At 45.5% G+C, this 25,598-nt stretch overlaps 1 protein-coding gene across 1 annotated transcript; it reads left to right on the top strand.

Annotated features, from left to right (window-relative positions):
- Positions 1-3,873: 3,873 nt before the first annotated feature.
- Klhl23 (kelch like family member 23) lies at positions 3,874-15,337 on the top strand. The gene is made up of 4 exons (XM_051166499.1): positions 3,874-4,028; positions 4,802-6,016; positions 9,360-9,512; positions 14,978-15,337. The coding sequence occupies exons 2-4, from the start codon at positions 4,804-4,806 to the stop codon at positions 15,286-15,288; spliced, it is 1,677 nt and encodes a 558-aa protein (XP_051022456.1). The 5' UTR covers positions 3,874-4,028; positions 4,802-4,803; the 3' UTR covers positions 15,289-15,337.
- The last annotated feature ends 10,261 nt before the right edge of the window (positions 15,338-25,598 follow it).

Raw genomic sequence — 25,598 nt, 5'->3', positions numbered from 1 at the left:
CCAGTTCCCAGGGATCTGACACCTTCACACCAATGCACATGAAATAAAAACCTCAACAGAATACCTCTGACTTGCAAACATGTCTGTTACTGAAATGTTCACTTTGTATGTGGAGGTGAGCGTGTATATGTAGGAATGTGTGTGCCTGTATGTTCTTTGTGGGGAAGCTGAGATTTATGTCAGGTGTTTTCCTTAATTGCTCCCCACCCTATTTTTGAAACAAGCTCTCAGTGGAACTTGAGTTCCTCAATTTGGCCAGGCATGCATTCGCTTCTCTAATGCTGGCATTGTGCCCATTTTTACTCTTGTTCTTTTTGTTTTTGTTTGTTTGTTTTTGAAACAGGGTCTCTCTACATAGCCCTGGCTGTTGTTGAACTCACTATTGTAGACCAAGCTGCCCTCAAACTCACTGAGATCCATCTGCACCCTCCCCCACCCCACTATGCCTTGGCTGTCCTGAAACTTACTGTGTAGACCAGACTGGCCTAGAACCCAGAGATGCACCTGCCTCTGTCTTCCTGCCCCACTGTGCCCAGCTCACTTTCTTATTTTATAGGAAGGAGACCAAAGAAGAGATTACGAAGACATGTCAGCTCCAGGAGACAGCCAGATACACCTCTATGGACTATACAGCTTCTGCTTACAGTGTGCATATTGAACTTTCCTTGAGTAACCTGAGCTGGAATTAGTGCACAATTTATGTATCTGTATGCAAGAGCCTTATAAAATTACATCTACTATTTTAATCAGTAACAACCTGTTCAATGCAGTGTGTAAATGAAGTATATAAAAGTTTCTCTCTTGACCTATCACCCACTCATGCTGATAAGGGTACCATAATTAGCATATCTAACATTTGATGGCAGGACTATACTTAGAAATAGATCAATGAGGTAAAAAGAATTATGTTTAGAAACCAGAATTCCTTCAAAAGGTGAAATATGATGTCGACACATTGTTAGCTCTACGCCAAGCTCAATATCTGCTAAGAATCATTTAGTCTCATCCCTGGTTGTTTCTTTATCTCACTAAGGCTCAGCATCCTGGACGGCCTGTTTTCTGTCATTGTTTACTCTATGTATGCTACTCATATGTCTGGAATGGATCCACTCACTTTTTTTTTCAAGACAGGGTCTCTCTGTGTAGCCATGACTGTCCTGGACTCACTTTGTAGACCAGGCTGGCCTCGAACTCACAGTGATCCGCTTGCCTCTGACTCCCAAGTGCTGGGATTAAAAGCGTGCGCCACCACCGCCCGGTGGATCTGCTCACTTTTGTAGTGGTCTCTTTCGGTTTTGTTTGGTGTGGATTTTTTTTCCCTTGCTGAAAAATGAACCTGGGATCTCTTTGACAAAGCACCGGATGAAAAGCAACTCCTCCTGCAACATATGCCCCAGGGTCTACACTCCCCTTGGCAAGCAAGGGAAGGCTCACTGACTCATGATGCGCTTGTGCGTGGCAGCGGGAGGTCACGCTCTGGTATTGTTCCTTAGGAACTGTCGTTCACTGGGGCCTGCAGGCCATGGACTAGGTTAGACTGGCTTGTCCAGTGAGCCCCAAGAGTCCACTCTGCATTCTGAGTTCTGGGATTAAAGCACCTGAACTGTGCCTAGCTTCTTATGTGAGTTGTGGGACTTGAACTAAATGCTCATGTGTGTGAGGCAAGCACCTTAGCAACTGGGCTTTATCGCTAGCCTCAGGTAGCATATTTCTTTTTCTTTTCTTTTCTTTCTTTCTTTCCTTTTTTTTTTTCCTGAGACAAGGTTTCTCTGTGTAGCCTTGGCTATCCTGGACTAACTTTGTAGACCAGGCTGGCCTTGAATTTACAGTGATCCACCTGCCTCTGCCTCCCGCGTGCTGGGATTAAAGGCGTGCGCCACCACTGCCCGGCTTAGGTAGCATATTTCTAAGGAACATTTTTAGAGAAGATTAGACATCGTAGGCAAAAGGATTTTTTTTGGGTTTTTTTGTTTTGTTTTGTTTTGTTTTGAGGCAGAGTCTTGCTATTTTCTGTCAGGTAGCCTCAAACTCGGGATCCTCCTGTCTCAGCCTACTGTGCTAGGGTTACAGGATGGTGGCATCAACAGTAGCTCGGAAGCAAAAGCTTTACCTGGTCCCCATAACAGTCTGCAAAAATCCTGCACATATGACAGTATAGTGAACCTTTGTATTCAAGAGTTATTGATCATATACTATTATGATTCTACAAATTAGGTATAGAGCCGATAATATCTATTTTCTTACTATTAATTTCTGTGGGATATTGGGAGAGATGGTTCAGGGGTTTTAGAGCACTTGCTGCTATTTCACAGGTCCAGGGTTTGGGTCCCAGTATTCACATGGCAACTCACAGTCATTGTAACCCTGGTTCTAGGGGGACTGCTGTGTCTCTTCTGGTCTCTGCAGGCTCTGTACATGTAATGTACACACACACACACACAAATAAAAATTTTAAAAATTACCTACCCCTCCGTGTGTGTGTGTGTGTGTGTGTGTGTGTGTGTGTGTGTGGTTTAATAGCTTGCTCAAGGCTGTATGTTAAGTAAGTGACATTAGGCCTCCAATCAAAGTCTCCTTTGCTTTCTTGCTGCGGTGTTGAACTGTTAGCCAGACTCTGGGATGTTTGGCTGAGAATCACTTTGGTGGTCTGGGCAGAATCTGGGGTGGGGGTGGTGAGGTTCTACCCAGCCAGCACCCAGGGTCAACGCTAGGATGTGCAAGTAAACTAAAGCCACTCGAAGGAGAACAAGGATGTATTTGTTCCGAGCTTGCTTGGCAAGAGGGCCAATCATCATCACTTGTCCTTCCCAGAGGCTCAAAGCAGGCAGGGACATGAGAAGGGTGTATAAAAATAGAAGAAAAAGAAGAGGAAGAAGCAAGGGGGAGGGGCAGTAGCAGCCTCCACCTCTGACACGCTAGACTTCTGATTGGAGGCTGTTGGCTGGGAAAGCCGGGGGTGGGCTATAAGTGCGTGGTCGGTTTTTTGACATATTTGTATTTCCCTGGTTGGTCCTGAAGTGGAAGTGGGGGTAGAAACTGAAGTCAGTTTCCTGGTTGTTCACGTGTGATTTCAGCAGAGACTGTGGTCTGGCTTTCTGTGCTTCTTAGGTGTTTCAGAGTTTCCCCATCATGTAAGGTATGGCCTTCGTGTGTCTGTAAACGCTTTCATTCCGACAATACTTTAAGAGCCACCTTAGTTCTCTGGTGCTGATTCGTCCTGACGGCTCCGAGACAGCCACGGACCATCTTTCAAACCTGATTATGACTTCCCAGCCTTATGAGGCACTCCAAAGTTATTCAAAATCTTGCTGATAAAAGTAGGCTTTCGTTTCAATTAAAAAAAAAAAAAGTGGACTTTCTGGTGTAGCACAATGGTCATCCCCAGAGGGCTGGGGGTTGCCCCTTCCAGCTGCTTGTGTTCTAACACAATAACTTGAATTTTAGTGCCTGCACTCAGCCTTGCGTGCAGCCAAGCTACCCGCACTTTTTCCTGGAAGCTTCCAGGTTAACTCCTGGTGTGCTAAGTAGCTCCAAGGCTCCTTCCTGCGCGCTCTGCTGGAGGCAGCATGGAGTTTGTGGGAAAGCAGCTACTTGTGGCTATTGAAAGCAGCCCTAATCCGAGACCTTAGCTTCGCCGCCTTCTCTAGGCACTTTCTCTCTCCCCGCACCCCACCGGCCTGGGCTGGCAAGAGGGCTCGCAGGAGACAAGGTACGCGTGCACACTCGCCCCGGGTGTTAACTGGGTTTATACAGGAGCAGGCGATGCGATGGGCACGCGCGCGAACGGAGCGGGGCTGACCGGTGAGCTCGGCCCACCTGCTGCGGGAGCCCACGCCGCGGCGCCCGGGGCTGCGGGCGGAGGAGGCGGGGAGCGGCGGGCCACCGAGGCGGGAGCGGATCGTGGGCTTGGAGCTGCGCTAGCAGGGGTGGCCTCCGCCGCGCGTTTCCAAAGATGGTCAGAGGGTCGGGAGGCGCCCCCACCCGCGCCGGCTGCTAGTCCCCGGGCTGCGTCCCACGCCGCCAGCGAGGTAGGTGGGAGCGGAGCAGCCCGAGGCCAGCCGCAGGGGCGAACGGGCCGCGTGGGGGAACGAGGCCGCGTCGCCCCCAGCCCCCGCGCGCCGGGGCACAGACAATGGCCGTGCGGTGCGGGCGGAGTGGGAGGGCGCGCGCGGGGCCACCGCGGGGACCGTCCACACCTGCGTACCCCGCCGGGCAAGAGGCCGCGGGCACCGGCCAAGGGCGGCGCGCAACACCCGGGAGTCGAACCCCCGCGCCCCGGCCCCGGGGCGGGGCGCTCGCTCTCCCAGCGGGAACGCGGCCCGGGCCCTAGCGCCAGCGCGGGTTGGAGGAGCTAGCCCCGGCCCCGCTGCTCTTGTGCTGACAGCGACCGGGCGCAGACATCCCCCTGTCTGAGATTCTCTCCATCTTGGTTGTGATTTGAAACCGAGAGAAGAACGCTGAATTGGGGCCGGGCTGCGGCGGGGTAACCCTCTTGGACATTTGGCCTGTGGACTCTCAGGAACTGCCAGACTGGAACAGTGCAGATATTGGGTGACTCGGGGCAGTAAGCCAGTGAGTGTCTCTTAACAGATGGACATTTAGGGCTCCAAATATCCTGAATTTAAGCACACCATAATATAAATAGTTGAGCATATTTTCGCATATGGTGTTTGGGCGGCTGCATTTAGTTTAGTTTTGGAATATGACTGATGCCATCAATGTCTGACGACTGGAATATTTAACATTAATTATTAGAGGTAATACACAAAACTGAAAACTTGTTTATTTATATTTATTGCAGCCATGGCTCTAAAAGGACAAGAAGATTACATTTATCTTTTCAAGGATTCATCGCATCCAGTGGATTTTCTGGATGCATTCAGAACATTTTACATGGATGGATTATTTACTGATATTACCCTTCAGTGCCCTTCGGGCATTATCTTCCATTGTCACCGAGCGGTTTTAGCTGCCTGCAGCAATTACTTTAAGGCAATGTTCACAGCTGACATGAAAGAAAAATTTAAAAGTAAAATAAAACTGCCCGGCATCCACCACGATATTTTGGAGGGCCTTGTGAATTATGCATATACTTCCCAAATTGAAATAACTAAAAGAAACGTACAAAGCCTTCTGGAGGCAGCCGATCTGCTGCAGTTTCTGTCCGTGAAGAAGGCTTGTGAGCAGTTTTTGGTCAGGCACCTGGATATTGACAACTGTATTGGGATGCACTCCTTTGCGGAATTTCATGTGTGTTCAGAGCTAGAGAAGGAATCTCGAAGAATTCTGTGCTCGAGGTTTAAGGAAGTATGGCAGCAAGAAGAATTTCTTGAAATCAGCCTCGAAAAGTTTCTCTTTATCTTGTCCAGGAAGAATCTCAGTGTCTGGAAGGAAGAAGCTATCCTAGAGCCAGTCATTAAGTGGACTGCTCACGACGTGGAGAATCGGGTTGAATGCCTGTACAACCTACTAAGCTACGTCAGCATAGACATAGACCCCGTGTACTTAAAGACGGCCTTAGGCCTTCAGAGAAGCTGCCTGTTGACAGAAAATAAGATACGTTCCCTAATATACAATGCCTTGAATCCCATGCATAAGGAGATTTCTCAGAGGTCCACAGCCACCATGTACATCATTGGAGGCTATTACTGGCATCCCTTATCCGAGGTCCACATTTGGGATCCTTTGACAAACGTTTGGATTCAGGGAGCAGAAATACCAGATTATACCAGGGAGAGTTATGGTGTTACATGCTTAGGGCCCAACATCTATGTAACCGGAGGGTATAGGACAGATAACATAGACGCTCTTGATACCGTGTGGATCTATAACAGTGAAGGCGATGAGTGGACGGAAGGCTTGCCAATGCTCAACGCCAGGTATTACCACTGTGCGGTCACCTTGGGGGGCTGCGTGTATGCTCTGGGTGGCTACCGGAAAGGTGCTCCTGCCGAAGAGGCGGAGTTCTACGATCCGCTGAAAGAGAAGTGGCTTCCTATCGCAAACATGATTAAAGGTAAGTGAAGCTTTTGCTGTCCGGTGCTTCTACAGCAGTCTCCTCTCTCTGCGATGTAATTTGCGAAAGAATGTCTCACACTGAGATTTTCTTCAGGAACTGCGGTAGATTAGACTGTCATTCAGCCCGCGGTGATCCAGGTAGAAACAGATCAGAACCCAGCTTGCTTGGACTTAAAGCTCCACCAAAAACTCAGTCCGCAGAGTGCGCGTGCCTTCTACACACTAAGCCTGGGTTCTGCTGCGGGCACCAGATAAATGAGGCTTGCGGCTCACGCCCATGGTCAGGACAGGCAGAAGTTCAAGTTCGTTCTCAGCTACATAGGGAGTTCAAGGCCAGCTTAGGCTATATAAGACTCCATCTTTATTATTATTATTATTAATTAAATTAAGTGTTTTAACATTTTTCAGAAGAATGCCGTTCAGGTTAGAACAGAAAGCTAATTTGTGTAAGGAAATAGTATAAGCTACTCTCCCTGCATGCGCCATCCTTCTAGATCTTTCTTCAAAGTCTAAATTTGTACCTGACTCAGATTTGGCTAGTTGATGGTTTTGTTTTCTACTTGCTGTTAAAATGCTTTCCAATTCTGATTTGGTTCTGTTTTGCAATGACTTTTGTTGTTGTTGTTTGTTTGTTTGTTTGTTTGTTTGAGACAGGGTCTCACTATGTAGTCGTGCGAGCCTAGAACTTACTATATAGACCAAGCTGGCCTCAAATTCAGAGAAATCTGCCTGTCTCTGCCTCCCGAGTGCTGAAATTAGAGGTGTGTGTGCCACCACACCTGGCGTTGAGTGCTTTTTAACATGCAGTTTCCCCCCTTCTCAGAACGCACCGAGCATCTCTATGAGGTCTCAGACTAAAACTTTGGAAGGTTAGTCCCCTGGGAATATAACACTGCACATTCTCCTGAGGATTAGAGGCCGAAGCTGTGCTTTTGTGAAGCTCTCCTCTCTCAAAAGAAAGGGCAGGGAGTAGATTGTCTTACTTCCTGTGGCTCCCAGAGCCGAGCATAAGAGTCTCAGTGTCTGCTCAATAAACACTGTATTTGTTGAGATTATTTAGCCTTGCTCCTCTTTTTTTTCAGCTGGGGGGGAAAAAAAAAAGTCAACTAGAATCTTCTTTTTATTGTGTTTATGCATTAGTGCTTGGGAGTTAAAAACAACAACAAACCCAGCTGGTAGTTTCTTGTACCAAACTGGTGTCATTTTGTCCCAAATGTTTCTTCCCAGGCCTTTCTGTTTCTTTTTTAATACTAGTGAGGGTGTGGGAATGTGACCTGGACTGGAAATCTGACCTGATGTGATCCTTGGATGACAAGCAGGGAGCTTAGAGGCAGATGGTCTTGTGATCACACGCTGCTTCTGTAGCCAAGCTGCCTAGGTCCCAGCTCTGACTTTCTCTGCTGAACTTGGACAAATGTTTCGGCCCCTCTGCCCAGCTTTGCCGTCTATCTGATGGGAGGGCAGCATTGGATAGCTGGGGGTCTTGAGAAGACTAAAAGACCCTGTGCTTATAGAACAGTCAGCTCCAAGTGTAGCACACAGGAAGCCTCAGCGTTTGGTCTGCTTTTCACAAGCCGCTGTGTATGTGGTTGGGTGCAAGGGAGCAGGCAGCCTGTTGCTGTCAGGAGTTTTGGCTTGGCCTGAGCGACACCACGAGGTACTGATGATCGGCAGGCTGATCCTAAGTGTTCTGACTCCTCTCCTATAGAAGAAACAAACCAAATTCAAGTATTTAGCAGCAATTGCAACCTGCAGGCATTGCTCAGCGACAATTTTTTTTTATATAGATAATGCATCTTTGAGGATGGAAATTTACTACTCTATTGAAAACTTTAAGAATTATATTTGAAACTGGGTTGTGTTTGCTGGGGATGGAGTGGGGTACTAACCCTGTGTAGCTACTGGGAAAGAAAGCCCTATGCCTATTCACTACCCTTGGTAGTATGGGAGGTCCTTCCTCACGTGCCAGCTGGCTTTGAAATCACAGAGACTTATTCTTTTGAATTTTTTTTTTTTTTTTTTTTTTTTTTTAGACAGTGCCTTGCTATATATCCCAGGCTGGCCTCAAACTCACGGTCTTCCCAAACGTGGGCAGAGGACAGAGGTGTATTATTTTCATTTGAATGTTTTGATTCTTGTTTCTATCTAGCTAACCCAGGGGAGGGTAGCACTCAGCTCCATTTTGTACAGCTTTGATTTATACTATTCTGATGGATGGGCTTATGCCAAAGCTTTAGTTCCCTGTTTTCCAGTAGAAAGAATAATGCAGTGTTTTCTCAGTTGGTGTTACTCTCATTATGAAGTGAAGTAACACCATTTCTGGTAATATAGACTTCATATGAATTGAGTCAAATTCCTTCTGGGGAGGGCACTTAGGAATATGATGTACAGAGAAGAAATAAGCCCTCGGCCTTCTTTTTCATCCTAACACCTTGCTTGTGAACCCACATTCACTTTGAAGTGGAGATCAACAAGGAGATTAAACTGCAGCGGGCACATAGTCAAAGTGTTATTCAGAGTTGGCTGAAAGACTTAAAACTGCACATTTCCAACTAAGACAAGCCTCCCTTCTTCCTGGCGGAACCTGTTTTCTTCTCCTCGCTTTCCGGCGGCGTCAGACTCTCCCAGTTTTCCCAGTCCAAGACTCCAGATCCAGCCTGCTTTGGCTTGTCACTGAAGCCTATCTGTCTGACCCAGCTCTCACCTCTGCCCTTCCCTTCACACCCAAAGCACCTTCTAGGCCTGGCCCTTGGTGATCCTCCTGTGAGTCTGCACCCACACGTGCCTTCCTGAGTCCTCTCCTGCCCTCTCAGGCCCTCCCTGCCTCTGCTTATAAACGTGAAATGTGCTGCTGAATAAAGCCCAGACATTTAGCTTCAACTCAGATCACGTCCATAATACTCCCATGACGACTCCCGTCCAGCTAGCCTGCGCGGTAAGCCTCTGTGGAGGTTCCCTCTGCTTAGGGCAGCTTCACCCCTTCCCAACTGGAGTCCCAACCATCAGGCCCAGGGCCAATTGTGTTGTCCCTGCTGTGACTTTTCCAGTCAAAAGCGATCTCTCTTTGATCTGACTGATCATGTTAGTGTCTCTCTTTTAATGGCATTTTTTTTTCTGTTCCTATAACTCTGTTCTAATTATTTGTACCCCGAAAAGAACACACGGAGCCTTTAGGGGTTTGTTTTTGTTTTTGTTTTTGTTTTTTCACACTTGCCCACTTCTCAGCACCTACCACAGTGCTTTGCGTCCACCATCCATAGTAACAAGACAAAAACAAACAGATTGGTACTCACTTCAGGAAAGCACGAGCAATCTAAGGTGTGATTTTAATCGACGTGCAGGTGTGGGAAACGCCACTGCCTGTGTCCTACATGAAGTTATCTACGTCATCGGCGGCCACTGTGGCTACAGAGGAAGCTGCACCTACGATAAGGTGCAGAGTTACAATTCAGACATCAACGAATGGAGCCTTATCACCGCTAGCCCACATCCAGGTAACAAGAATCCTATGTCAAGCATACGGCTGTTGTCTTTAGCATAGTTGGGACTGTGCATAGAGAAGTGTTGTCTGTCAAAGGGATGGCCTGCTTCTGTGATGTGTTATGGGGTGTCTGTGTGTGTGTGTGTGTGTGTGTGTGTGTGTGTGTAGGCTAGAAGATGATGTCACGTGTATTCCTCAGTTGTCTCACCACCTTATTTTTTGAGACAGGGTGTCTCTCTGACCCTGGAACTTACCTATTTGGCTAGACTGGCTGTCTGGCGAGCTCCTAAAGTCACACTTCCATTGCTGGGATTATAGGCATGTGTTGTTGAGCCCAGCATTTTATGTGAGTGCTGGAGATTTGAACTCAGGTCTTCATGCTTGTCTGGCAAAGCACTTTATCAGCTGAGCTGTCTCCTGGGCCCCTTTTTGCTCTCTGTTATTCTTAGCCTCAGTGATAACAGCATCTACTTGTCGTGGGTAGGCCCTAGGTTCAGCTCCGCTGTGAAAGAGTCAACAGTCTAGACTTTTACAGTTATGCCATATGTTTAAGAATTTGCATGTGGGGCTGGAGAGATAGTTCAGTGGTAAAGAGAACTATCTGCTCTTCCAAAGGAGTCCTGAGTTCAATTCCCAGCAACCATGCAGTGGCTCACAGCCATCCATACAGGGGTCTAATGCCCTCTTCTGGCATGCCGGGGTACAAGCACATAGAGCACTCATACATAAAATACATAAGTCTTAAAAAAAAAAAAACTGAAAAAAGATTTGCAAATGGATGAATTCATATCATGTCACCTTGTTTTATTTTTATTTATTTAGTTTTTTGAGACAGAGTTTCTCTGTGTAGCCTTGGCTGTTCTGGAACTCCCTTTGTAGACCAGGCTGGCCTTGAATTTACATCATCTGCCTGCCTCTGCCTCTGCTGGGATTAAAGGCATGCATGTGCCACCATGCCCAGCTATTATTATTATTATTATTATTATTATTATTATTATTATTATTATTATTATTTTGGCTTTTTGGGTTTTTTTTTTTCAGAGCATCAGGCTTTCAGTGGGCCACTGGAGAGGGAAATCAAGTCGGCAAGCTTGAGATACTTGTGGCCAACAGCAATAACTATCACCCTTGACTGCGTCCTGTGTAGGTTAGGGATTGCACTTTGTGTGCAACATTATCTTAAATTCTCACTGAAATTCTGACCACAGGTATTGTTATCATTGACTTACATATTTGGAAGCGGAGGGTCAGTAACTTTTCCAAAACCACACAGTTCGAAAGTGACAGCCCAGGAGCCACAGTCGGCTGGTTTTGGTTCCCTAGTCTGTGATGGTGATGGGACCACCAAGCAGGCTGCTTCTGCTAAGGGAGCATCCTTCCTTTCTCTCAGCCCACGTCGCCGCTTCTACCTCATGCATCTGTCTCATCTCACCTATTTCTGGCGCTGCATCTCTGCTTGCTAACATCCTCACGTTAGAGGAAACGTCAGCTGCAGGCTGCCCTGGCTCTGAAAACATAGACTGTGTAGATGTTGGTGTTAGTAGCCCAGATGTGTCCTCTAGTCTAGGTGAGACTCACATCGCCTTCTGTGGTCAGCAAAGTCACGGGAAAGTGATAGTAGTGGGCCATTCTGAGTAATGGCCAGACACACTAGTCCAGTAATTTTACACGCTCTAATCTGTTTATATTTGTCATCTTTACAGTTCTGCAATGAAATGCCTGAGGCAACTAACTTGGTTAGAAAAGGTGTATTTAGCCTACAGTGTGAAGGTTCTTTTCTAAGACTGAGTGCCACTTTGATCTAGTCTCTGATGGGAGCAGGAAATGGTGATGTCAGAAGCACATGTTAAAGTGGCGGTCACCTCACCAACCACTGGGGAAGAAGAAAGAGAGGACTGGCCAGTTATACAGTGCTTTTCAGGGCCCTCCCCTAATGTCCCACCTTTTTATAATCCATATCACTTCCTAATATCAATGTCCTGGGGACCAAGTCTTTTTTTGTTTGTTTGCTTTTGGTTTTGGTTTTTGGTTTTTCGAGACAGGGTCTCTCTGTGTAGCCTTGGCTGTCCTGGACTTGATTTGTAGACCAGGTTGGCCTCGAACTCACAGCGATTCACCTGCCTCTGCCTCCCGAGTACTGGGATTAAAGGCTTGCACCACCACCGCCCAGCTCCGTCCCTCGGGGCACATTACCCATATTTAAATCATAGCACCGTGTATTCCTTTCTTTACTTGGTGTGTTGGTGTGTGGTGTGCACGCTCATTGTGAGGGTATGCATGTGAACATGGTACACAGGCACACAGAACACACATGTGAAGGCCTGAGATACAGATATATTGTTTCCTTGGTTGATTAGCTCTGAAATGAGAGCTCACCATTTGGGTTAGTCTGGCTTCCCCCGGGGATCCTCTTCTCACTGCCCCCCTGACGTAGGATTGTACCTACTCTGCATTTACACAGGTTCTAGCGTTCTGTACGCTGGCCCTCATACATGGCAAGCATTTGCCTGCTGTGCCATCTCCCCAGACACATTGCTGTATTTAAACCTTAGAGCAATCCTGTGAGCTAGCGAGGTGCTCTTCTAAACTGGCTTTACGGGTGCTTGAAGTGGTGACATAAAATACATTGCTCCAAATCAGCCACTGAATACTTGTTAGAAGTGAGGTTTGACCCAAGTAGCCTGGCCTGGGGCTCATGTGCTTTGCTGTTTTCTCATTCGAACACCATGTTAAAACCTGGGTCCCATATTACTCCACTTATGGTCAGACTTACCTTTCCAACAAAATCCAATACATGACAAATCAGATTTACAATTTAGGGGGAAAAAAACAAAACAAAAAAGAATAAATTAGAGGGTTGGAGAGATGGCTCAGAGGTTAAGAGTACTCACTGTTCTTTCAAAGGTCATGAGTTCAATTCCCAGCAAACACATAGTGGCTCACAACCATCTAAAATGAGATCTGGTGCCTATTCTGGCCTGCAAGCAGAATATTGTATACATAATAAATCTTTTAAAAAAGAATAAAATAGAAAAGTTATTTATATTAATATATTTAACATGTATGTACAAGGGGGTCCCTTTAAAAGCAAGTGTCTTGGGACTAGAGAGCTGGCTCAAAGGTTAAAAGAAAGCATTCGCTGCTCTTGCAGAGGACCCAGGTTTAGTTCTGATTACCCATGCAGTGGTTTATTAGCCTAGGTCTGGCCCCTGTGGACACCAGGCATGCACAAAGTCTACGTATGTACACAAATGCCACCACTCACACACAGGCATAAAATAAAAATTAATTAAAAAAACAAAAATAAGTGTACCACAAAGTCTATGAATTGTGTATGATTTATTGGCTACTTGAAAAAGGGTCTAAGCCAGGCATGGCGGCGCACGCAGCACTTGGGAGGCAGAGGCAGGTGGAATCTCTGTGAATTCGAGGCCAGCCTGGTCCACAAAGCAAGTCCAAGACAACCAGGGCTACACTCAGAGAAACCCTATCTCCGAAAAACAAAAAAACAAACAACAACAAAAAACAAAAAAGAAAGAAAAAGAGTCTAAAAGGCAGTGTTACTTAAGCCTAGTGCTAGAAGGCAAAAAATTGAAAATCAGACCCCCCAAAAAACTACAGTATAAATCAGCAGAAACGCACAATTGCCGTTGTGAAGTTTTCATTTATATTAAACTTGCCTTGATGAGATCTTTTTAAAGATCCTAATTAACACCTTACACAGCACGTTCTTTTGGCTGTCACAGTGCTTAAGCTATTTCTGAATTGGCTTGTTACCAAAAATTCAGAAGATTTCAAACAGAAATCCTGGTTTGAGGCTTTGAAAGAAAAGTGGTAAGGACTGGCAACGTGACAGTGGTCCCTCCTGGCAGCTGTGATGATGGCCAAGCGGTAGCTGTCCTCCTCAGCAGAGGCTTCTGTTGTTCTGTCTCTAGGCTTCCGAGTCTGGTCACACCCAGACCCAAGGACTTGGTGTGTTGTTTTTCTCTGCCCTGGCTTGCTTCAGATCCTGGTGCCTAGAGGAGCCAAGAGAAGGAGAGAAACAAAAACGCGAACGCTAAGACAGTCTAGGTGAGGTAGACTCCCAACCACACGGCCCAGAAGCCCGAAGCAAGCTTCTGCCAGGGAACACCTTTCATGACGCCTAAGTATGATAGCTGTTCTAGAAATGTCAAAATATATCTAATAATGCTTATTATAATTTAGCCTACAATTATTACAGAAGTATTAGCTAACCCCCTATCACAATCAGTACAGACACAGACACCGGATAGATTTTAGAATAGTCTTATTTCACCTGGGGCATGGCAGATATTACCGCCTAAGCTGTCTTTACCTCCCAAGCCCCCATCCATGCCATCTGTTCTAGTAATTTCTATCTGGGCTGTCTCCCATCCATACTTCCATAAAGTCTTGCTTATTCTCTCTTCTGGACCACTTTCCTCCATCAATCCAGCCATGTGCTCCTCTCCACCTAACCCATCGTCACTGCTGCTCCCCGCTTCCTTCCTCCTTGTGTACCTGTCTCTCCCCCATGATCCTTCTGTCCCCAAAGCCCAAGAGCCTCAGCCACCCTATCTGCGTCTGTGCTGCCTATTAATCAGCCAATCAGGGATAACTGGGGAACATTCTTTCTCATCACAGATTCCTAACAATGCCCATGGCAGGGCAGTAACCAGCTCTCAAGGCACTGAAATTAGTGTTTGAAAACACACTTGGTCCTTCTTCCAACAAATAGCCATAGGCCTCAGTAACTTGCATATATGTTTTTCTTACTCCTGTCCCTGGTTAGACTGGCTATGTCAGAGATGCTAACCAGGCCAGCCTCTGAAGCAAATGTTGTGACTGACACATCAGGTGGTCTGTCTTTGGTCACAACGTTGCTGAGACCTTGAGAAACCTACGCCAGTTCTCTAGTTTAATGTCCTGTCCTGTCCTGTCAGGAGGACTCTACTGCTACTATCTTTTTTTTTTTTTTTTTTAAGATTTGTTTTATGTATATGAGTGCTCTGTTTTCATGCACAACAGAAGAGGGAACCAGATTCCGTTACAGATGGTCGTGAGCCACCTTGCGGTTGCTGGGAATTGAACTCAAGATCTCTAGAAGAGCAGCCTGTGCTCTTAACTGCTGCGTCTCTCCAGCCCCTCCCGCTACTGTACTGAAAGTTGATAGGTGTCAAGACGGGGCAGTTCTCCAAGAGATGGTGGGGTGAGGGGTGGGTTCCCTCTTGTCATTGTACATAGCCATTAATGATGGCTAGTCCTCTGAGGACTAATGGCCAAGCAGCAGGGACAGGTCACCTGTGTCAGATGGCTGGGATTGGATTTTAAGAACCACAGAGTATGACAGAATCAAAATGTCACCGTGCCTCTATTTTTATGTTCTGAATTGCAGAGCCATCATGCCCACAAGTATGATAGCCCTTTTGTTGTCGGAATTAAGATTTTGTTCTTTTCCTTTTTCCTTCCAAAAAAAAGAATATGGACTGTGCTCAGTTCCATTTGAAAACAAGCTCTACTTAGTCGGGGGACAGACTACAATCACGGAATGCTATGACCCGGAACGGAACGAGTGGAGAGAGACGGCGCCCATGATGGAACGGAGGATGGAGTGTGGGGCTGTTGCCATGAACGGGCACATCTATGTAACCGGAGGGTACTCCTACTCAAAGGGGACGTATCTCCAGAGCATCGAGAAATACGACCCAGATCTCAACAAGTGGGAAATAGTGGGCAACCTCCCAAGTGCCATGCGGTCTCATGGATGCGTTTGCGTGTATAATGTCTGACTGAGTCCACAGGACTAACCAGGTCATCACTCGGGGTGCAGTAATAAGAATGCAGAGCCTGGGGTGCCTTGTTATTGTTACTTGGCACATGCTAGGGCATTGGAAAAATTTAATTCTAACCCTGAGTCATTCCCAGACGCAGTGATCAATGGGAGGAACATAAGAAAAATGTCATATATGTGTACACAGTTCAATTAGGAGAATTAACCCCTCCTAGAATCTCTGCTTTTAAAGGTAGATTGGAGTATTTGACACTTGGCAAAGGTGAAGTGAATCTTTTCTTCCTGGTAGTTTCAACACTGGGTATAGGTCAAAATTACTCATTCTGAGTGATGAAATGTCTGTTAAGAGCCTATGCTATATCTGGGCATGGTAGCACATGCCTTTAATCCCAGCACTTGGGAGGCAGAGGCAGGCAGATCTCTGAGTTAAAGGACATTAAGGCCAGCCTGGTCTACACGGCAAGCTCCAGGACAGCCAAGGCTACAGTGAAAACAAGCCTGTGATGTACCTGTGTGTATTATGGGTCTTCTGCTGTCAGGAATTTGAAATATAAAGAGGGAACGTTCTCTACCTCTACAAAACAACACTTTAAAATTTTTCCATTTAGAATTAGTTAGGGGGGCTGGAGAGATGGCTCAGCGGTTAAGAGCACTGACTGCTCTTCCAGAGGTCATGAGTTCAATTCCCAGCAACCACATGGTGGCTCACAACCATCTATAATGTGATCTGATGTGCATTGTATACATAATAGAATTAGTTAGGATATGGATTTACAGTCTTTTTCATTTGTGGTGTACATAATTTATTGCTGGTATTCCTTATTTACCGTCAGAGCTATACTAAACACTGTAAAAAGTATTGTTACTGTTCAAAGAGTTTACAACTCAAGTTTAAAAGAATCGCAAGTCTGGAAACGACAGATAAGTCAAATATCTCCTGATGCTAAGGGCTGTGTTTACTTTTTAGCTTGGGTGTAAATTGCTAGTTTAGGTATCTGGCTTAAGCATGTTGGCAGTTCCTCCTAAGAGTTAGATGTCTGCATATAAAACTCAATTCCAGAGCCGGAAAGCACATAGAACAGTTGTGATGCCAGGATAAAATGTAGATCGACGAGACAAATTTGCATTCATTTGCCAATTCTGCCACTAAGGAGACTTTGTGACTTCAGTCTCTGAACCCATCTGTGACTAGGGCTTCCTGACCCATGTACACTGGCATTTTGAGACATAGATTTCTCAAGATCAAGAGCTCCTCAACCTTTGAAGCCAGGTGAGGTTGGGTAGCCTATGGCCCAGATATATGTCCCCTTTTCCTTCTTCCTGTATATGTCTGCAGGGTCACTTTTCAAATGTGCCATAACTTGAGAAGGCGGGGAGCACTGCCTGAGTTAGTTCATCTACACACGCGTGATCTGCGAGACCGTCTGTTCCACACTAGGCTGGTTTTATTGATTTGTTTTTCTAAAAGATAATACTTATTTTTTACTTTAAATAGAACTATTTCTGATTATTTAAAAAAAAAAAAAAAAGCTTTTAAGAAGACTATTTAATATTCACTTCAGGTAGCATCTTAAGCAGACTCAACCCTTTGGAGTTGCTATACGGTACCTTTATATAGAGTCACAAAAGTGACCATACTGGGCTCATGACTCAGTAGGTGAGAATGCTTACTTCACAGACCTGAGGCCTGCACTAAACCCTCAGAACACGGACTCTTGAGAGCTTCCCTCTGCCTTCCACGTGTGGGTTGTGCCACATGTAAACACACACACAATAGAAGTGACTTTAAAGCTTTTTAAATGATTATATCCTTTGCCCCACGAGTTCTCATTGTTTTTAAACTTAAGAATGCTGAAAAATGTAAATGCATGAGAATGTTTATGTCTGTATTATAAATAGTAGCAATAACATGGAAGAAATCGTTACGTTAAAGAAAGCGTGCTAATGAAAGAATCAAATGTACTGCTGTGAGAATAGCTATTTGGAAGACTGTAGAGGTATGATGTGTCAATGCTAAGTAAAAGCAGCACAGCATGAACTAGCATTGTCCCTAGGTTGGTCACTGTAAAGCCTGTCTGCATGTGGGCGGCGATGTGCTAAATAAACTCAAGGTGAGCCGGGCGTGGTGGCGCATGCCTTTTAATCCCAGTGCTCGGGAGACAGAGGCAGGCGGATCGCTGTGAGTTCAAGGCCAGCCTGGTCTACAGAGTGAGTCTAGGACAGCCAAGGCTAACACGGAGAAACCCTGTCTTGAAAAACCAAAAATAAATAAATAAATAAATTAATTAATTAATAAAAAATAACCTCAAGGTGTTAGTATAAGGGGATGTGGAATGATTTTAAACTTATTGAACATTTTCTTTGTCTTTTCAATAAAAAAAATAAGTATGTCACTGTATGTATGGTTAAGAATTGCTTACATTTGAGCCAACTGGGTTGGAGCAGTCTAAATCAGTGAAATAAATTATATGCCATTAAGATCTGTAACTTCAACTGTAGGCTATTTTACTGTTTTCTCAAGAACATTTAAGAGTTAATGCTGGGAAACAATACACTGCCCAGGGGTGTTCTACAGTTTGCTTTGGGGAGCAGCTGAGAACGATTATGTCATTTTCCCCTCTTTTGCCAACTCATCTGGACCCTGTGGATGCTTAACAGCAGCCCCCACTATGAGGCTTAGAGAAGTTGTCATCTGTGGAAAGCACAGCAAGGCTCGGGCCGGGTTTCAGATCCAGGCCCTCATTCTTGTTGTCAGTAGTATCAGCTTCCGGTCACTCCTCACGTCTGTGGGCTGTACAGGTGTCACTGTACAGGGCATCTTGAAAGCAGTGTGTGACGGGAACATTTAACTTACAGCTTTAAAAGACTCCTACTTGGGCTGGAGAGATGGTTCAGCCATTAAGAGCACTGTCTGCTCTTCCAAAGATCCTGAGTTCAGTTCCCCACACCCACATGGTGGCTCACAGCCATCTATACTGGGATCTGGTGCCTTCTTCTGGCCTGCAGGTGTGCGTGCAGATAGAACACTCATATACATAAAGTAAATAATTAATTAATTTTTAAAAAATCCTGCTTGAGCTGGAGATGGCTCAGAGGTTAAGAGCACTGGCTGCTCTTCCAAAAGTCCCAAGTTCAGTTCCCCGCACCCACATGGTGGCTCACAGCCATCTATAGTGAGATCAGGTGTCCTCTTCTGGTGTGCAGGTATACATGCAGGCAGAGCACTGTGTACATAATAAATCTTCACTTTTGTTTTGTTTTGTTTTCTCGAGACAGGGTTTCTGTGTGTAGCCTTGGCTGGCCTGGACTCACTTTGTAGACCAGGCTGGCCTCGAACTCACAGCAGTCTGCCTGCTTCTGCCTCCCCAGTGCTGGGATTAAAGGTGTGCGCCACCACGCCAGGCCCTGAGGAGAGCACTCTTTAAATGATGGGATGGAGGTGCTAGATCAGCAAAAGGTAGAGAACCCTCTCATCCTGTCACAAGTGCACAACCACCACCACCTCTTTTATTAGTCTGAAAACTATAGTGAGGTGGTGGTGGTGCATGCCTTTAATGCTAGCACTCGGGAGGCAGAGGCAGGTGGAGTTCTGTGAGTTCGAGGCCAGCCTAGTCTACAGAGTGAGTTTCAGAACAGCCAAGGCTACATAGAGAAACCCTATTTGAAACAAGCAAGCAAACAAACAAAAATGAAAATAAACTGTCTGAAACTCATAGATTCAGCTTTGTTTCTTAGGTCACAGAAACACAGCATAGTTCCTGCCTCAGAGAAGTCGTCCTCAAAGACCAAATCTGCTGATGCTCTGGCTCTTTCCCTCTGTGACACACATAGCATCCCATCCCTGGCCGGTGATGAGTCTGGAGCCATGGCTGGCCAAATTTTCTGGTGGTTTGATTGACAGGGGCTGATAGAAGGTGCCATGGTAACTAATCCTAGACTTCCTTGTAGACCATTTCTATGTTCTGCAGTGTGGCTGTGTTAGCCTTTTTCTTGTTTCTTTTTCTTTTCTTTTCTCTTTTCTTTTCTTTTTTCCTTTGTGTTGGTATTCTGTCTCTCTTTTTTTTTTTTTTTTTTTTTTTTTTTTTTTTTTATTAATTTATTCTTGTTACATCTCAATGTTTAGGGATTCTGTCTCTTGGAACCAAAAAAACCATACTAATATGAAAAAGGTTTGTCTGTGTCTGTATGCATCTCAGTGCTAGAGCTCTTGCCTCTCATTTGTGAGGCCCTGAATTCAACCCCCACTACCCCCCAAAATAAGTAAGGTACAAGTCAATGACATATAATACACCAAAGCAGGGGACTTTGCCCTTTTAAATATTTAAATATTTTTCGAGAACACTGTTTTGCATGCTGCAACAGTGTGGTGGTTTGAAACAGAGTGGCTCCCATAGGCTCTGTTGAATGATTCACAGAGTTGTACAACTTGACTGATTGGGAGGTGTGGCATTGTTGGAGGAAGTGTGTCACTGGGGGCAGGCTCTGAGGTCTCAAAAGGCCATGCCAGGCACAATGTCTCCATCTTCCTGCTGCCTGCCTATCTGGCTGTAGGACTCTCAGCTATTTCTCCAGCACCATGTCTGCCTGTGTGCTGCCATGCTTCCCGCCATGATGAAAATGGACTAAACCTCCGAGACTGTAAGCCAGGCCCTGTTAAATGCTTTCTTTTACAAGAGTTGCTGTGGTCATGGTGTCTCTTCACAGCAGCAGAACACTGACTAAGACAAATAGACTACAAATCTGGTAACTTTAAATAACGTGAATCTGGGCCAGTGACACGGTGGCTCAGCTGGTAAAGGCATTTGCTCCCAAACCTAACAACCAAAATTAGATCCCTGGGGCCCCCTAGTGGAAGAAGAGGGAACCTACTCCTTCAAGTTGTTCTCTGACCTTTGCATGTACAACCTGGCACATGCATGTTCACACAAATAAATAAGTAAATGTTAAATCCATTTGGGAGGCAGAGGCAGGCGGATCTCTGTTAGTTTGAGGCCAGCCTGGTCAACAAAGTGAGTCCAGGACAGCCAAGGCTACACAGAGAAACCCTGTCTGGAAAAAACCAAACCAGGACAAAACAAAACTAAAAATTCCAGGTGTGGTGGTATACACATTTAATCTAAGCATTCAGGAGACAAAGGCAGGCAAATTTGAATTCTAGACCAGCATGGGATACAGAGTGAGACCATGTCTCAAAACAAAACAAAAACAATAAAAGGGTGAGTATTATGACTCACCCTGTCAGTGTTAGCAACCTTTTTAAAAATTTTTATTTTAGTCAGGGCTGGAGAGATGGCTCACAGGTTAAGAGCACTGACTGTTCTTCCAAAGGTTCTGAGTTCAATTCCCAGCAACCACATGGTGGCTCACAACCATCTATAATGAGATCTGGTGCCCTTTTCTGGCACACACGTGTACATGCAGGCAGAACACTGTATTCTTAATAAATAAATAAATCTTTTAAAAGTATTTTAAGCTAGAGGTCTTATTATGAAGCCATGGCGAGCCTCAAATTCAAGACTTTCCCATCTCCTCCTCTCAGGGAGAATCCCGGTGTGAGCCTCTGTACCTGGCTGCAGTCTGAAATGGCTTTTGTCCTCTAACCTAATGCATCCACAGTCTCCGAGCATTAGGGCATGGACATGTTTAGGGAGCATTAGATAAAATACTGTCTTCCCCGACTTTAGCATTCCGTTTGGTTGGGTTTATCTTACGCTTTTCTGAAGGGATCCTGACAAAGGGGTAAAAACAAGTCAAAAGAAAACACGGGGAGCCGAGTACAGGCAGGAAAAAGCTTACCGGCGTCAATTTCATGGACTACACAGCAGTGAACGCACAGATGTCAATGAAACATTCTCGTTAACAAGGGGGAGGGCGGGTGGTGGTGGTGGTGGTGTCCTTATCAAAATGGTGAAGCAGACAGGTGTCATCCAGAAAATGAGTCAGGAACTGTCAACTCTTACTTTGCCGCCCTGAGTCAGAACATAATATTCTCTTTGGAGTTCCAAGGGGATGAGAGCATGCTGCCTAGGTCCCCTGGCCAATATTGTTGGTTCTAATTGGCCACATCCTGAGAGCATCTGTGCTGTTCACTAAATCATACCCTGCCAGAATCATGCCGCTGCCGGCGTTTCAGCTTTTGTCTGAGATGCAAACCAGACCACAAGATGATGGTACACCTAAGTACCTACAGTGATTGCTGCTGGGCAGTCTGAAGGACTGGGCTTGTGTAAAGCAGCCTTAATGAGCTGCAGCCGGTAATTATCCTGCCTCCAGTCTTCACTCACCGGCATTTACAAGGCCAGCTGGGCGCATGTAATATGTGAGTGCTCAGCAAAGCCTGTCAGGCGGTAAATATGTCTTTTGTTAGGAAGCCCACAGATAGTCTCTCCTTCTAATTCTTTTCTGGACAGATAAACACAGAAAAGTGTTATTTGTAGCTTCCTGGATGTGCCTTGGGTTATTTGTGGCCTTTTTGTTTCTTGAGTCAGGGTCTCTCGTATCCCAGGTTAGCCTCAAATTCACTATATAGCAAAGGATGGCCTTGAATTTCTAACACACACCCCCGCCCCCAGGCTGGAACACAGGCAAGCACCACCACATCCAGTCTTATGCAGTACTTCGAACAGAGCCCTAGGCCTTACGCATGGAAAAGAAACGCCGCATCCTCAGCCCTGTGCACTTCCCTCTTTTATCCTTCCAATTTGTCATCCTCAGACATTCCTCGTTATGGACAGGGGTCACACCATCTTCCCAGTCAAGAGGCAAGGTCCTTAACCATGGTCAGCCGTTAGACCATTGGGATATGTTTATTGTTAAAACTTTACCTTTAAATATAACAGAGGTATAGCGATGCATGTGGATTTGTTACATTTCTTGTAGGTTGGCAGAGCCGCTGATGACACAGAGGAGAAAGGACTGTTGGGGGATGATCTGGTGTATTTTGAGGTTAATTACTGTTTTCTGCCTGTGACCCACCTTTTGGTTAATAAGAAGCCATCCCACCTGGGCAGGGCAGAGGAGACAGGTAGGGCTGGGAGAGGAAGGAATTATGGGAAGAAGAAAAGACAGCCAGGAGAAAAAAAAGGGAGAGACCTGAAGTAAAGAGAGGAAGGCCGCCATGGGTTAGATAGAGAAGAAACACATGGCCGGCATGGATGGAGAATCCGGCCCAGATGAAGAGCCTTGGCAAGTATTTGGGATTATGGATGGAAAGTAACTTGGTAGAAGTTATTGGAAGCAGATGGCATGGGATTGAGGCAGGGATCCCATGCCTGCCCCACTATGGGAGGTAGTTTAGAGGACTGATATCTGCCCTGCCCCAGGTTAACTAAGGCTATTTTAAAATATAACAAGTGTCTGTGTCTTAATTGATTGCTAGCCGGGCCTACAGGCAATACAGATAATACTGATAATATATATATATAGTTTTAAAAACCATAAAGGACTTCTGGGGATTTAAGATTGCGAGGATACAGTCTAACGATGGGTGAGGTGTGGGGGAGGAACTTGAGGCAGCTACTTGTTGTTGCACAGCCAAGGAGCCAGGCCACATCTCAGGGCTGCCCTCGGCCACCTACTTCCATCAACCAAGCCTCACCTCTTAAATAAAGTTCCACCGTCTCTCTCCTCTTACTCTTAATGAGACCTCTAGTTGTAATCTGCGTGTTTACTCTCACCCCTCTCCCATTCAGACACATAGGAACAGTCTCCAAAGCTTGATGCTGCTAATGACATTTGTCTTGTTGCTTTGCTTGCTTGGCAAAAGCAGGAAAAGAGGGGGCTGATAACTAGGGTCCTTAAGAAATCTCTTGATAGCCTGGCCTCTGGTTGGGGCACTGATCAAGCTGATTTCCAGGAAAGGCCCCAGAACTAGCGGAGGGAGGTTCCTATAGTCCTTGGGAGTAGGCTGCAGTCGCTACAGTGTGGGGCAAAGGACAGAATTGGAACAAAACTAAGGCTGTTCCTATTGCTTTCATATTCAGCTCCTCAAACTACATGGGACTCCAAGGGCTGCCTAACTAAAATTCTTTTCACAAACACTGTCGTTTAGAGGAATGTTGAGAAGGAGAGACTCTAATGCGAAATAGATGACGTCAACAAGCTCCGTAAGCCTCTGAGTTGTGTTGCTTCTGCCACCAGCTGCATGATGATTGACAGGTAATTCCAATATATCCAGATTCAAATGAATACCAGTTGAAATGGCAGGTTTTGGTTTGATCAGAGCCTGTTGGTATATGCCCAACATTCAGCTGCTTTACCCAAAGCTAGGCAGGGAAGAGGAACTCAGCTTTCAGGGGAAAGCTGTTAGGTGTGATTTGTGCCGGCCACTTGGCAGCCAGAGGCTGCTGTTCCTCAGCTCTTCCCATTCCTAGACTTGCAGAAACTGCTGTGTATTTTGTTAACATAGTGTTGATGTTCTGACTGTGGAAACGCTCCTTTTGACTTGCACACTTTTAATTTAAAAATATTTAAGAGAACCATGGTTCTGGTTGTTGTATATATTTTTCTTGTTTGTTTTGTTTTTTGTTTTTATTTTTCGAGACAGGGTTTCTCTGTGTAGCCTTGACTGTCTTTTTTTTTTTTTTAAGATTTATTTATTTACTATTATATATACACAATGTTCTGCCTGCATGTACAACTGAAGGCTGAAAGAGAGCATCATATCACATTACAGATGGTTGTGAACACGGTGTGGTTTCTGGGAATTGAACTCAGGACCTTTGGAAGAGCAGGCAGCACTCTTAACCACTGAGCCATCTCTCCAGCCCTCAGCCTTGACTGTCTTGGACTCTCTTTGTAGACCAGGCTGGCCTCGAGCTCACAGCAATCCGCCTGCCTCTGCCTCCCAAGTTCTGGCATTAGAGGCGTGCGCCACCACTGCCTGGCATATTGTAAATATTTTTCTAAAAGCTGAATAAAGCGATCTATGAATATGAAAAAAAATCAACAACAATAAAGTGCTGTTGAGAGGGTCAGTGGGTAACGGCACTGGCTACCAATCTTAGTTCAGGCTCAGAACCATAGGAAGCAAGCCAAGAACTGCCTCCTGAGAACTGTTCTCCGACTGCCACATGCACACACACACATTTATTGATTTTTAAAACTTCTGTTAATCCCAGCACTCGGGAGGCACAGGTAGGCAGATCGATGTGAGTTCGAAGCCAGTGTGGTCTACAAAGAGAGTCCAAGACAGTCAAGGCTAAACAGAGAAACCCTATCTCAAAAAATCAAATAAAAAGGGCTGAGAGATGGCTCAGAGGTTAAGAGCACTGGCTACTTTCCAAAGGTCCTGAGTTCAATTCCCAGCAACCACATGGTGGCTCAAAACCATCTATAATGAGATCTGGTGCCCTCTTCTGGCAGGCAGGCACACATGCAGGCAGAACATCGTATACATAAAAACAAAACAAAACAAAAACAAAAACAACAACAACAACAAAGAACCCAGGTTCAATTTTCAGTGCTCATATGGTAGTTCACAACTGTCTATAACTCCAGTTCCAAGGGACCTGATACCTTCAGACATACATATAGGCAAAACACCAATGCATATTAAATAAGTAATAAATAAATGGATGAAAACAGGCACAGCAGCTCAGGAAGTAGAAGCTGAGGTGAGCAAACATTCAAGATCATCCTTGGCTATGTAGTGTGTTAGAAGCCAGCTTGAGATACATGAGACAATGCCAAAGAAAAGAAAGAAAAAAAAAAAATAGAGAGACAAAGAGATAAATCCACCACCTATTGTTTTAAAGTTATCTGTATTACCTGTAGGCCCACCTAGCAATCAATCAAGATACAGACACTTGTTATATTTTAAAATAGCCTTAGTTAACCTGGGGCAGGGCAGATATCAATCCTCTAAACTACCTCCCATAGTGGGGATCCCTGTCTCAATCCCACGCCATCTGCTTCCAATAACTTCTATCAAGCTACCTCCCATCCATAATCCCAAATACTTGCTAATGTTCTTCATCTGGGCCAGATTCTCCATTCACGTTGGCCATGTGCTTCTCCTCCATCTAACCCGTGGCTGCCTTCCTCTCCTCCCTGGGTCTTTCTCCTTCCTCCTGGTGGCAGTCTTTCTTTTTTCCCAGAATCCCTCTCTTTCCTAGCCCCATCTATCTCCTTTGTCCTGCCCAGGTGGGGTGGCTTTTTATTAAGCAAAAGGTCGGTCACAGAAACAGCAAGCAGTAATTAGCATCAAAATACATCAGATACTCCCCCAACAACCACCTGTATCTCCTTAGCAAAAAGCTTCCTCAAGGCTGAGAGCAGTCATGGTAGAAGGTTCAGAAGCCCCACAAA

The sequence above is a fragment of the Acomys russatus genome, chromosome 24, assembly GCF_903995435.1.
Source record: "Acomys russatus chromosome 24, mAcoRus1.1, whole genome shotgun sequence".
NCBI classification, from domain to species: domain Eukaryota; kingdom Metazoa; phylum Chordata; class Mammalia; order Rodentia; family Muridae; genus Acomys; species Acomys russatus.
The sequence above is the reverse complement of the archived record's forward strand: the minus strand, read 5'-3'. Positions and strand labels throughout refer to the sequence as shown.

Excerpts from the sequence above, each read along its gene's own strand:
- Klhl23 (XM_051166499.1), top strand. The coding sequence starts at position 4,804 with ATGGCTCTAAAAGGACAAGAAGATTACATTTATCTTTTCAAGGATTCA. Across the intron at positions 6,017-9,359 it reads TATCGCAAACATGATTAAAG|GTGTGGGAAACGCCACTGCC; the intron begins GTAAGTGAAGCT and ends ATCGACGTGCAG. Across the intron at positions 9,513-14,977 it reads CACCGCTAGCCCACATCCAG|AATATGGACTGTGCTCAGTT; the intron begins GTAACAAGAATC and ends TCCAAAAAAAAG.